This window comes from Anomaloglossus baeobatrachus, chromosome 12, assembly GCF_048569485.1.
Source record: "Anomaloglossus baeobatrachus isolate aAnoBae1 chromosome 12, aAnoBae1.hap1, whole genome shotgun sequence".
NCBI classification, from domain to species: Eukaryota; Metazoa; Chordata; class Amphibia; order Anura; family Aromobatidae; genus Anomaloglossus; species Anomaloglossus baeobatrachus.
Window position 1 is genome coordinate 41,693,824 of NC_134364.1, and position 13,215 is coordinate 41,707,038.

The 13,215-nt window shown below is 49.9% G+C and overlaps 1 protein-coding gene across 1 annotated transcript in view; it reads right to left on the reverse strand.

The window, feature by feature from the left end:
• CDAN1 (codanin 1) overlaps positions 1 to 13,215 on the reverse strand; it is a 207,687-nt gene that overhangs the window by 112,739 nt on the left and 81,733 nt on the right. Inside the window, exons 10-13 of the mRNA XM_075330481.1 lie at positions 10,978 to 11,053; positions 9,111 to 9,325; positions 2,571 to 2,685; positions 1,119 to 1,262 (exon numbers count right to left, since the gene is read on the reverse strand). Of these exons, the coding sequence (XP_075186596.1) occupies positions 1,119 to 1,262; positions 2,571 to 2,685; positions 9,111 to 9,325; positions 10,978 to 11,053 (550 nt within the window). The remainder of the gene's footprint in view (positions 1 to 1,118; positions 1,263 to 2,570; positions 2,686 to 9,110; positions 9,326 to 10,977; positions 11,054 to 13,215) is intronic.

Consider the following 13,215-nt stretch of genomic DNA (forward strand, 5'->3'; position numbering starts at 1 on the left):
GGGACAGCAGAGGGGGAGGGGGACAGCAGAGGGGGAGGGGGACAGCAGAGGGGGAGGGGGACAGCAGAGGGCAAGAGCAAAGGAGGTGGGAGATACCGGAGGAGCTGCAGAATAGAGATCACGGGGGAGGCCGGCAGATTGGGATGTCGGAGGGGCAGATCGGGATGTCGGGGGGGCAGATCGGGATGTCAAGGGCGCAGATCGGGATGTCGGGGGGGCAGATCGGGATGTCGGGGAGCAGATCGCAGGGGGGCACAGGCAGGGGCCATTACGGGAGCGCGCAGGAGCAATCACAGAAGTGCGCAGGGGCTGCAAGGTGAGCACAATACTCACCGCTCCTGCTCCGTGACAGCAGCGGTGGCATGGTACCACTAGTACCAGCCAGTGCTGCACGCTGCAGACATGTTGGGGGAGGGTCCCCAGACCAGCACAGGCCTGGGGAGGGCGGCCACCAGCAAATCAAACCGCCCCACTGCACACTGATTGGAGCGATTGCGCGTCATAGCACGATCGCTCCAATCAGTGCTGCAGGGGCTGGGGGCGGCATGTTTGAGATCCACCTATGATCTGCTGTACCTGCTACAGCGTCTCATAGCTGGATCTCACAGTATCGCACTATTTCCGGCATTATTTTTACCGATGTGGTTGGCGGTTCAGATTTGAACAGCCTATCACATCGATCGTCGATGGGGGGTGGCTATGCCACCCCCCCCTGGGGTGAAGCAAAGGTCCCCTGCTGTAAGAAACAGCAGGGGACATCATTTGAAAGCCGTTGCTATGGCCACGGCAATCAAATGAACTTTAGGCAGTAAAATTACGTCCCTGGTCGTTAAGTCACGTTAAAATAGGACGTAATTTTACTGCCCGCGGTCGTGAAGGGGTTAAACAATGCAGTCAGATCTTTACTAGTGACCCAGAGAGAATCCTTTTACTTACCATTGTGCATGGTTTAGGTTTCTAACCAAGACAATAGTAATAAATCTGGGATGTTTGTAAAGAAGAAAATATATATACCCATAGAAACTAGGTTCCAGCAACACTTTGTATCCTCACTGTTTCTATACATGAAAAAAAACTAAAAAAAACAAAAAAAAAAACAAAACACCCTCAAATATTACCCGATTCCGTAAAGAAACTGCAGATTCCTGTAATTCACTAGAAAGCAATTCTGTGGTTCTGTAGGGTAAAAAAGTCACAAATCCAAGAAACTTTGCCAAAAGCCGTAGGGTGAGCAGAATTGAAGCAAACCGTACTTTTTCATCCTAAAGGGCGGTCATAAAATAACCAGATATTAATGAAATTGTACTAAATAGACTGCAACATCACGAATTCTTCTTGTAACCACGCTTGCCTTTTTACTATCAGATATACAATAAACAGAATACATAATTCATTTTAACTTAATACACCTTAAAAGTATATATTTGTGTAAAAAAAAACAAACAAACCTAAAAACCTTAGGAATCTGCATATTAAACTAATTCTAGCCAGTATTTTTTTGTTCTCTCTGTGGCTTTGGGAGGACCAGGAGCAAATAATAGCAGTAAAAGACAGAACAAGACTCCGAGAAACAGATAGAAATACAAACAAGTCTGATATGTATGGGGGCTTAACGTCACTGGTTTTGTGACTTAATAGCGACCTCCCTAAAGTCTCTAACAGTCGCTGGTGAGCTGTCAAACAGGCAGATCTGGCCAACGATGCAGCAGCGATACGGACCTGCGGAACGACCTCACTGGTCGTTGGGGATGTGTCACACAGCAGCTATTTGACGACTCACACCTATGTTAGGGGCGTGGTGTTGGGCGCTGAAGCCACCTAGGTGTGCTTTTTACACGCCCCCCTCAGCTCCGATTGTTGATCGCTAGTGCGTTCTTATTGGCGACCCAGAGCTTGGAAAGATTGGCAAAAGTCGCGCTTGTGTATCCTTTGTTCCTGAGCTTCTGTTGCTTAGCGGATCTCTGTAGAGTTCTCTGTGTGGCGACTCCACACTGGTTTATCTATACAGCATCAATACAGCTTCAATACAATACGCCCAATCAGAACGCAACAGCGACCACCAATCGGGGATATGGGGGCGGGAAAGGGAACGCTATAGCACGCCTACGAGTTGGGTTCTAAGTCGCTAACGATGTCGTAACTATGTCAAACACACCGATGCATGCTGCGCAGCGGGAAACAAAGGACCAAAGAATGGTCCTGAAAGATTTGTAGCGATCAGCGACCTCACAGCGGGGCCAGGTAGCTGATGCGTGTCACACACTGCAATGTCGCTGGGGAGGTCGCTATTACGTCACAAAACCGGTGTTGCAGTGTGTAAAGGGGCCTTAACTCTTTTGTGCAAATGGAAATAATGTTTGTACTGGGATCTGAAAATGTAGAGAGTCTCAGTAGCTGGTTCTACCCCCCCCCCCCCCCCCCCCACAGCACATGCTGTCTGTGTTGTACAATCAGGATCTGGCTAACCTCAGCAAACAGAGCGAGCTCCAATCACTGCTGTTTAACCATTTAGAGGCTGCTCTCAATCATCAACAGCAGTTCTGGAAGGAGGAGCAGCGTAGAGTTATTACCTGCTCTTCCATATCAGACTCCTCATCGGTTGTCTCATGTCCCACAATGGAAATGGCATCCAGCTCTTGTATTTCTTGGCATAAAATATCCATCAGGTGCTGATTAAACTGGAAGCTACAAAAAAGAGAATTTTGTTTACTTACCGTAAATTCTTTTTCTTATAGTTCCGTATTGGGAGACCCAGACATTGGGTGTATAGCTTCTGCCTCCGGAGGACACACAAAGTACTACACTAAAAAGTGTAGCTCCTCCCTCTGAGCATATACACCCCCTGGATAACCAGATCTAGCAAGTTTAGTGCAAAAGCTGAAGGAGAATAGCCACCCACAAGTAAAGACAGAGCAAGAACCGGAACAACCGGAGACTCTGTCTACGACAACAGCCAGTGATAACACGCGGAACAAGAAACTGCAAACAGGCAACAGGGAGGGTGCTGGGTCTCCCAATACGGAACTATAAGAAAAAGAATTTACGGTAAGTAAACAAAATTCTCTTTTTCTTTATCGTTCCTATGGGAGACCCAGACATTGGGACGTCTCAAAGCAGTCCATGGGTGGGAATAAACAGAAAAACTGAGAAGGAGGCGGAGCCTAACTTCACAAATGGGCGACAGCCGCCTGAAGGATGCGTCTGCCCAAGCTCGCATCTGCCGAAGCATGAGCATGCACTTGGTAGTGCTTTGAAAAGGTATGCAGACTAGACCAAGTGGCAGCCTGACAGACCTGCTGAGCCGTAGCCTGGTGCCTGAAAGCCCAAGAGGCACCGACAGCTCTGGTCGAGTGTGCCTTGATCCCCGACGGGGGAGGCACCTGAGTACACTGGTAGGCATCGGAAATGGCCGACCTAATCCAACGAGCTAAGGTCGGCTTAGAAGCAGAGAGGCCCTTACGCCGACCTGTGGTTAGCACAAAAAGAGAGGTGCACCGCCTAAGAACAGCGGTGCGAGACACATAGATCCGGAGCGCCCGCACCAGATCCAGAGTATGCAACGCTTTTTCAAAGCGATGAACAGGAGCCGGACAAAAGGAAGGCAGGGAAATGTCCTGGTTAAAGTGGAAAGGAGAGCCACCTTAGGGAGAAAATCCGGAGTCGGACGGAGAACCACCTTGTCTTGATGAAAAACCAAAAAAGGTGACTCCGAAGAGAGCGCAGCCAAATCAGAGACTCTGCTGAGGGAAGTTATGGCCACTAGAAAGACCACTTTCTGTGAAAGACGACACAAAGAAACCTCCCTAAGAGGCTCAAAGGGGGGTTTCTGCAAGGCCGTGAGGACCAGATTGAGGTCCCAGGAATCCAAGGGCCGCCGGTAAGGCGGAATGATGTGAGACGCGCCCTGCATGAAGGTGCGCACCTGACCCAGCCGGGCGAGACGCCGCTGGAACAGCACTGATAGAGCCGAGACTTGTCCCTTGAGGGAATTGAGGGATAGTCCTAGCTGTAGACCAGACTGTAGAAAGGACAGAAGGGTCGGCAAGGAAAAAGGCCAAGGAGCATGGCCGGAAGAGCGACACCAGGACAGGAAAATTCTCCAGGTCCTGTGATAGATTTTGGCCGAGGAAGACTTCCGAGCCAGAGTCATAGTGGAGATGACTTCAGGAGGAATACCAGAAGCCGTCAAGATCCAGGACTCAAGAGCCACGCCGTCAATCTGAGAGCCGCAGAATTCTGGCGGAAAAACGGACCTTGCGAGAGAAGGTCTGGACGGTCCGGGAGATGCCACGGCACCTCTACGGACAGATGGAGCAGGTCTGGGTACTAACCTCGCCTGGGCCAGTCCGGAGCAATGAGGATGACCCGACGGCCCTCCATTCTGATCTTGCGCAGAACTCTGGGCAAGAGAGCTAGAGGGGGAAACACGTAGGACAGACGAAACTGGGACCAATCTTGAACCAGAGCGTCCGCTGCAAGAGCCTGAGGATCGTGGGAGCGAGCCACGTAAACCGGAACCTTGTTGTTGTGCCGGGATGCCATTAGATCCACTTCCAGAGTGCCCCACTTGCGGCAGATTGACTGAAACACTGCCGGATGCAGGGACCACTCGCCACTGTCCACGGTTTGACGGCTGAGATAATCTGCTTCCCAGTTTTCCACGCCTGGGATGTGGACTGCGGATATAATGGACTTGGGAGTCCTCCGTCCATTGAAGGATGCGTTGAACCTCCAACATTGCCAGGCGGCTGCGTGTCCCGCCTTGGTGATTGATGTAGGCAACCGCTGTCGCGTTGTCTGACTGGACTCGGATGTGCTTGCCCGCCAAAAGGTGGTGAAAGGCTAGGAGAGCTAGAAGCACAGCTCTGGTTTCCAGCACATTGATCGAGAGGGCTGATTCGGACGGAGTCCAAGTGCCCTGTGCTCGGTGGTGGAGACATACCGCTCCCCAGCCGGATAGACTGGCATCCGTGGTGAGGATCACCCAGGACGGGGCCAAGAAGGAGCGTCCCTGAGACAGAGAGAGGGGCCGAAGCCACCACTGAAGGGAGCCCCTGGTCTGTGGCGACAGAGCCACTAGCCTGTGCAAGGAGGAAGTCCGCTTGTCCCAACAGCGGAGAATGTCCAGCTGCAGAGGACGCAGATGGAACTGGGCAAAGGGAACAGCCTCCATTGACGCCACCATCTGACCCAGCACCTGCATCAGGTGCCTGATGGAATGACGGCGGGGCCTCAGCAGAGAGCGCACCGCCAGATGGAGGGACTGCTGTTTGACTAAGGGCAGCTTCACAAGTGCCGGCAGAGTCTCGAACTGCATCCCTAGGTACGTGAGCCTCTGGGTCGGAGTCAGAGTGGATTTGGGCAGATTGACAAGCCACCCGAATTGGGCTAGAGTGGCGAGAGTGAGCGATACACTCCGCTGACAGTCTGCGCTGGATGAAGCCTTGACTAGAAGGTCGTCCAGGTAAGGAATCACTGCCAACCCCTGGAGGTGCAGAACCGCAACCACTGCTGCCATGACCTTGGTGAATACTCGAGGGGCCGTGGCTAACCCGAAGGGGAGAGCCACGAATTGGAAATGTTCCTCTCAGATTGCAAAACGTAGCCAACGCTGGTGTGAAACTGCAATTGGCACATGCAGATAGGCATCTCTGATGTCGATGGGTGCCAGGAAATCTCCTTGAGTCATTGAGGCAATGACTGATCGCAGAGACTCCATGCGAAAATGCCGCACCTGAACATGCTTGTTGAGAAGCTTGAGATCCAGAATGGGCCGGAAGGAACCGTCCTTTTTGGGGACTAGGAAGAGATTTGAGTAGAAACCTCTGAACCGTTCCCGGGCGGGAACCGGTACAATTACTCCGTTGGCCTGCAAGGATGCCACGGCCTGAGAGAAGGCGGCGGCCTTGGAGCAGGGGGGAGTTGACAAAAAATCTGTTTGGCGGGTTGGAAGAGAATTCTATCCTGTAGCCGTGGGAGATGATATCCCGCACCCACTGATCGGAGACGTGTTGAAACCACACGTCGCCAAAGTGGGAGAGCCTGCCACCGACTAAGGACGTTGCTGGCGCGGCCAGATAGTCAAGAGGAGGCTGCCTTAGTGGCAGCAGCTCCTGCGGTCTTTTGTGGACGCGCCTTTGTGCGCCAGTTGGGTTTTTGGTCCTTGGCTGAGTTAGTGGACGAGGCCGAGGGCTTAGAGGATGACCAGTTGGAGGAACGAAAGGAACGAAACCTCGACTGGTTCCTACCCTGGGCAGGTTTCCTGGTTTTAGTTTGTGGCATGGAAGTACTCTTCCCGCCAGTAGCTTCCTTAATAATTTCATCCAGTTGTTCACCGAATAGCCTGGATCCAGCAAAAGGGAGCCCAGCAAGGTACTTCTTTGAAGAAGCATCTGCCTTCCACTCTCGAAGCCACAAGATCCTGCGGATAGCGAGGGAATTAGCCGAAGCCACCGCAGTGCGGTGAGAAGCCTCCAGCATGGCAGACATGGCATAGGATGAAAAAGCTTAAGCTTGGGAAGTTAAGGCAACCATTTCGGGCATAGATTCCCTGGTGAGGGAATGCATCTCCTCTAGAGAAGCAGAGATGGCTTTGAGAGCCCACACTGCTGCAAAAGATGGGGAGAACGAGGCCCCAGCCGCCTCATACACAGATTTGGCCAGAAGGTCAACCTGGCGGTCAGTGGAATCCTTAAGAGAGGTGCCATCAGCCACTGATACAACGGTCCGAGCTGAGAGTCTAGACACCGGAGGGTCTACCTTTGGGGAGTGAGACCACTCCTTGACCACCTCAGGTGGAAAGGGAAAACGGTCATCAGAACCACGCTTTGGGAAGCGTTTGTCAGGACATCAGGACAGGCCCTAGGCTTGGTCACAGTGGCCTGAAAACTGGAGTGGTTAAAGAACACACTCCTTGTCCTCTTAGGCAAGGTAAACTGGTGCTTTTCTGCCAGAGAGGGTTGCTCCTCTGATACTGGCGGATTGAGGTCCAGTATAGAATTAATGGACGCAATCAAATCACTAACATCTGAGTCACTTTCGGACAGATCAATGGGGCACATGGAGGTAGCCTCCGAGCCCCCAGTAAAGGCATCCTCCTCGTCCTGCGAGTCAGCTCTTGAATCAGAGCCGCGGGACGAGGAAGGAGAGGGGGCCCTGCGTCTCCTTTTAGGAGGACGGGGTCTGGGACCAGATGAAGAATCCTCTGTGAGCTCCGCTGAGAGAGCCCTAGCAGCAGAGGCACCCTGTGAAGGGGGCTGATGCATGTTCAGCAAAGTCCGGGACAGCTGTCCCATGGAGTCGGCAAAAGACTGGGAGATTAACCTAGAGAAGGATTCTACCCAAGCCGGGGGTTCAGCCACCGGAGCCTGAGCAGCCGGAGGGACCACTGTGGGTGCGATTCCAGGCTGAGGCATTGTCAGGTTAGAGCAGACATCACAATGTGGATATGTGCTCGGTTCAGGCAGCACGAGCTTACATGCAGTGCATATTGAGTACAGCCTTGCAGCCTTGCTCCTCGTGTGAGACATGCTGCTGAAGTGGGGGCTCTGAGCCAGAATGACCCCCAGAGAGTATATAAGAAGGTCCACAACCAGAGGTTGTGGCTTACCAGACCGTTTGTGTGCCCTCCAGATCCCACAGCCCGGACCCCCAAGCAGCTTAGCAGGGATGCTGCAGCCAGCGCTGATCCAGAGAAAAACGCTGAGAAAATGGCGCCGGAGCGAGGAGAGGGGGCGGGACCTGCTCTGAGAGCGGGATCTGGAGGGCCAAGGAAATTTACAGGGGAGGGGACATGTTCTCAGAGAGGAGTGTCCCTCCCCTGTGCCGAACGGCCGCTGGGCGGAGCCGCACTGTCCCTCTGCATGATTGACATGCGAGGGCAGTGAAATTGAAAGTAGGCCTCCGGCGAAGCCGGGGCCTAAATTTAAGCGATGCGGCTGGCGCACAGGCACCATCGGCGCGGTTCTCAGGCGACAGCCAGAGAACCGGCCGGAAATGTCACAAAAGTTACACAGCACACTCTCCCACCATAATAAAGTACCGGAACCCCCTGAATATAAACATCTCAGGTACTTAGCTTGCTGAGACGCAGGGTTCCAAGTCCCTGGGGATGAGTGCTCCGTCCAGCAGGATCCTGAAGGGCTGCGGATGGAGACCGGCCTCCTGCCAAGCATGGAGAACTGTGCTGGCTCCCACTTCAAGCCAGAGCCCGAGGGATGGTGAAGGAGCGCGGCATGTAAGGCTCCAGCCTTGGAATCAACCTTAACAACACCGCCGACACAGTGGGGTGAGAAGGGACATGCCGGGAGTCCAGACATGGACCCGCTTTTCTTCAAACTCTTTCCAAAAGTCAAACAAATCAGATGAGAATGCATGTGTGGATGTATGCCTCCTGAACACAAAGCAATGAACTGGCTAGATCTGGTTATCCAGGGGGTGTATATGCTCAGAGGGAGGAGCTACACTTTTGAGTGTAGTACTTTGTGTGTCCTCCGGAGGCAGAAGCTATACACCCAATGTCTGGGTCTCCCATAGGAACGATAAAGAAAGCAAAAAATAAACAATGGTCAAAAAGTGACATCTAAGACCACACTGCTCAGGAGTTTTAAGTCATCCTTTTTCTCCGACGGCATCGCACTGAGATATACAGGCTCGGTCAAGTGCGCAGGTTTACGTTGCAGTCTGAACAATTCACTGTTATCACATACGTCAGTGTTTTAACAGGTGAGCTACTTTTGCATATTTTTTCCCATGCAGCATTACTATAAAAATAAGTTTCTAATCTGATTTGTGCCTCTTGAATAGGAGAAAGTATTAACCCACAACAGTGCACCCTGAAACATGGAAGTTCAAGAGCCAACTAATATAAAGAAGAAATTCCAGCAAAGATCCCACGACAATTTCCATTATAAACCACATATATGATGCATATATACTTACATACATTTTCACATTAACTTTCTTTCAATTGCAATTTTTCCACATCAAAGTTATTTAATAAAAATAGCCGTAAAGAAAGCACACGTCTACAGGAGCAAGCTTATGAAGGATGACTATTCCCAATCACTTACACATCTCTTCTTGACATGAAACCTATTGGCAACACTCACCTTCCAGCACTAAGAATGAAGTCTCTGAAAAACTCCTGGTACCCAGGAAAAGATGGAGGAGGACAAGGGCCACCAACACTCTGAGGAGCCACAAATCTCTCCTGTAGACGCTTCAGCCTGTTAAGGTTATCTGACCCAAGCATGTTGAGTACATCTTGGTCTGGATTGTCACCACTGCCAACACCTCCCATTCCTCCAGTGGGTCCCTTACACATCTGAACAGAAATTATACATAAAAAAAAATAAAAAAAAAAAAACGAAAAAAAACTTTAATGGACTTCTTAAAAAGGAAATCTGTCAGTGTTTTTGCTACCTCATATGAGAGCAGCATGATATAGACAAAAAGATCCTGAATCTAACGATGTATCACTTAGATTACTGGCTGCAGCTGTTCTGACACAATCAGACTTTTTAGATTTAGCCATGTAGCAGAGCTGAGAGAGCTTCCCCCGCCCACACCAGGCTCTCAAGTTTATACATTGACAGTGAGATGTCAATTAGAAGGAGTGTGCTGGACTGCGTGCACATGACATTGTAGTCTGAGCGTTGATAGGTCCTGCTGCCTAAACAAACATAGCAAACAGATTGGTACCTTGACAAGACGGGCATCCCTGAATTCTAGGTTTCAACCCTTGCAGCATGCGGTCTTCAGATTACATGGGAAAAACCTGCTGACAGATTCCCTTTAAGCAACTAAAACTTAATGAATTTCAACCTGTAAAGCAGGTGTATGGCTGCACGGGTGTTTCAATAACACAAAACGATACCTTCTTTGTCAAAATTTGATGCACCAATCATGAGTACTCTGATGTAGAAACCATAAGCAAGACTGCAAGGGCACTGTGGGAGTGTCAATGCACATTGTCTGCTTCTTCCAAGTGCACTGATAATCCCCATATTGTTGAATGTTTTTCGGGTTTTTTTCCACATTAGATGTCCCATGACTGGCACATCAGATCTCAAAAAGAAAATCATAATTCTTGATTGAAATAGTGTCTGTAGTCCTAACCATTGCTTGCATATGTACAAACGTTGGAAAACAATATATGGAATAAGGCAAATTCTGACGAGAGATCAGCACACGATTCAGTAGTCTGCAGACTTTAGCCACAAGCCGTGACATCCCCTTTATATAGTGACTATGGTCAATGTCCTTCCAAAGTATTTCATAAAAAGTATAGGCTTAGGCTATGTGCCCACGGGACAATGTACCCGCGGATTTTGCCGCGGAAAACCTGCAGATTTATCTGGATTTTCTAGATAAATCCGCAGGTTTTAGCAAGAATAGACACTCACTTATCCTATGGGACATGGAGAGTGCTGTGTCCATGCTGCGGTATGTGCGGCTGCGGAACATGCTGCGGATGTCCCGCGGCCACATGTAACTGCATGTAAATTATTCATGCGAAAATATCTGCAGAAATACCGCCTCTCCACTATGGAGATAGAGGCCAGGACTTCCGCAGGTCAGGTAAGTCGCACGTATGTCCGCAGGCTTACCGCAGATATTTTGCTGGAATCCTGCAGCAATGGATAGCTGCGGATTCCGGGGATCAGCTGCGGGAAACCTGCGGACACCTGCGGATCCCGTGGGCACATAGCCTAACAGTATGTAAAAAAAAAAAAATTGTAATGCATTATCTGAGAAATCTGCTTTGTTTCAAAACTACACCGCTCAGTACAGTTGTATAATGTCCTCCATGCAGCTACTGCTTCTGACCGGGTGCAACATAATTTTGCCTCCAACGCGAATAGCATTTAAATGTTTTTAGCTATTATCGTGGTGTTTGCTAAAGGAGCCATTGACACAAGACAAGCATTTCTCTCACATTGTACAAGTTGAAAGCTGCAGCAAAATGCACTATACCTGAACAAGCTGCCTCTGAAAGAGTCTTGCAAAATGACTGTGATTACCGGCTACAGAGAGGTTAATCATCATAGCCCTTGGAGGAAAAAAAAGGCAATGTTTTGTCAGATTAGCAATAATAGAAATGGGGGAAAAAACACAAAAGTTATGAAACTGTAAACATAGGACAAAATATTTTAGACATTTCTATGGAAATTTTAAAATCTGAACACAGACAGTATTGTCATTGTTGAATATTATCACCGAGCACCATGATATTAGAAAATAACGCTGCTTTGATAACGGTGCACCTTGATTTGGTCATTTATAAGCCAAGATCATGGTTCAAAAGTGGAGGATTGAGGGCTACAGACCCTGTCAGAAAGGCTGAAGTTTATTTTAGGCATTGGTAGGGGTTTGGTTGCAGGGATCAGCACAGATTGGAAGAATGGGGTATTTTAACTGTCGCTTCATTAGGGAACACAGAAAACCATGGCTGTAGACTGCTGCCACTAGGAGGCTGCTACTAAGGATATGTTCTCACTTCCGTTATTTTGCATCAGTCACAATCCGTCGTCTTTAGGAATCATGGTATCCTGCAAAATATTTTGCAGGAATCCGTTTTTTCCCCATAGACTTCTATTAGCGACGGATTGTGACTGATGTGCATACGTTGCATCCGCCGCCTGACAGTCGTTTACTGACTGACCGTCAGGCGGAAGCAACGCTGAATGTAATTTTTTTTTGTGCGGCGGATCGTGAGCATGCACACATTAAAAAAACATGATCCACTATAAATGCAGTTCCAGCAGCCGGAACACCCAGGCGCTGGCATTTGTGAGCAATCAGCTGATCACCCGGGCGCCAGCTTTTGTGAGCAATCAGCTGATCACCCGGGCGCCAGCTTTTGTGAGCAATCAGCTGATCACCCGGGCGCCAGCTTTTGTGAGCAATCAGCTGATCACCCGGGCGCCAGCTTTTGGGAGCAATCAGCTGATCACCCGGGCGCCAGCTTTTGTGAGCAATCAGCTGATCGCCTGGCTTTTCTGAGCGATCAGCTGGCGCCGCCTGACGATCAGCTGATCACTCAGAAAAGTCGGCAACAGTCACAGTCGCGTTCAGGTGACCAGGCAGACTGTTCTTGCCAGTGTCTTGTGAAAAGTCACCCACCACAATGAGGCGCATGCACAAAGTGAAGACAAATACCAGGTCCCAGGTAAAGTTGTTTCATGGATGTCAGAATCCGCCACAGTCATGACAAATAAGGTACTCATGCTCAGTGGTCATTGCATAGTGTAAATACCCTTCTCTGACTGGGTCTCCAATCAGGCAGTGGGGGCTCTCAGTCAGTTTTCTCCTGATGTGATGCATCCCCCATTCTGGATTGCAAGGAGCACCACAGTCCTCAAACTCCTCCAGCGGATTCCCCCACTAAATTAACCTCTGGCTTTTATATGGCCTAGCTGGTCATAGCAAGCCACACCCCCTCTTCATCCAATCAGCCTCTTGTGTGCTCTATCGGTCCTGCACTTTCCTCCAGCCTATCCGTTTTGTCCATTCCTCCAGCCTATCAGGATTGCGCTTGTCTTTTTTGCGTGCTACCTAGCTCTAGCCACTTCTTCCCAGGAAAGCGCAATTTTCTCTCCATTGTACCACAGAGGAAGAATTTCTCGGTCTTGCTGCAAGTTCTCAGCACCTGAGATACCCCTCTCTTGATGACTTGCCATCAAGCTTTCAGATGTCTTCAGGACTAGGAAGGCTCTTCCATATCACTACAGGCAGATACACTGCTTCCGTTGGTAGCTTCCCTTGCCTTCTGGTACCCATTTCTGTCACTAACATAACCCAAGAGAGGATTGCCCTCACTGACCTTCTCAGTTCCCCATAGTCCTACATTTCACATGTTCCTCTTGCAAAAGCAAATTTTCCTTGGGCCAGTCTAATGCTACCTGCCATGACTGCAGCCACCCCACACCTCACATGAGCTCCCCCCCTTACTGTGTGCTATAAACGTGCACCCCTCCCCGAATAAGCCATAGCTCTCTCCATGTCTGAGACTGACTTGTCCAAGGTATCCCAGACCCTGGCTCTGACAGAGCGTCTTTCTAACCCCTTTTACTCCAACCACCAGTTTTAAAAGCCCCAGGCTTCTCCGATCAGGTCATCCAGACCATGATTGAAGCATGGAAATCCTCCACTTCACATATCTACTTTCAAACTTGGAAGTCCTTTTTCTGCTGGTGTGAATACAACCATGTG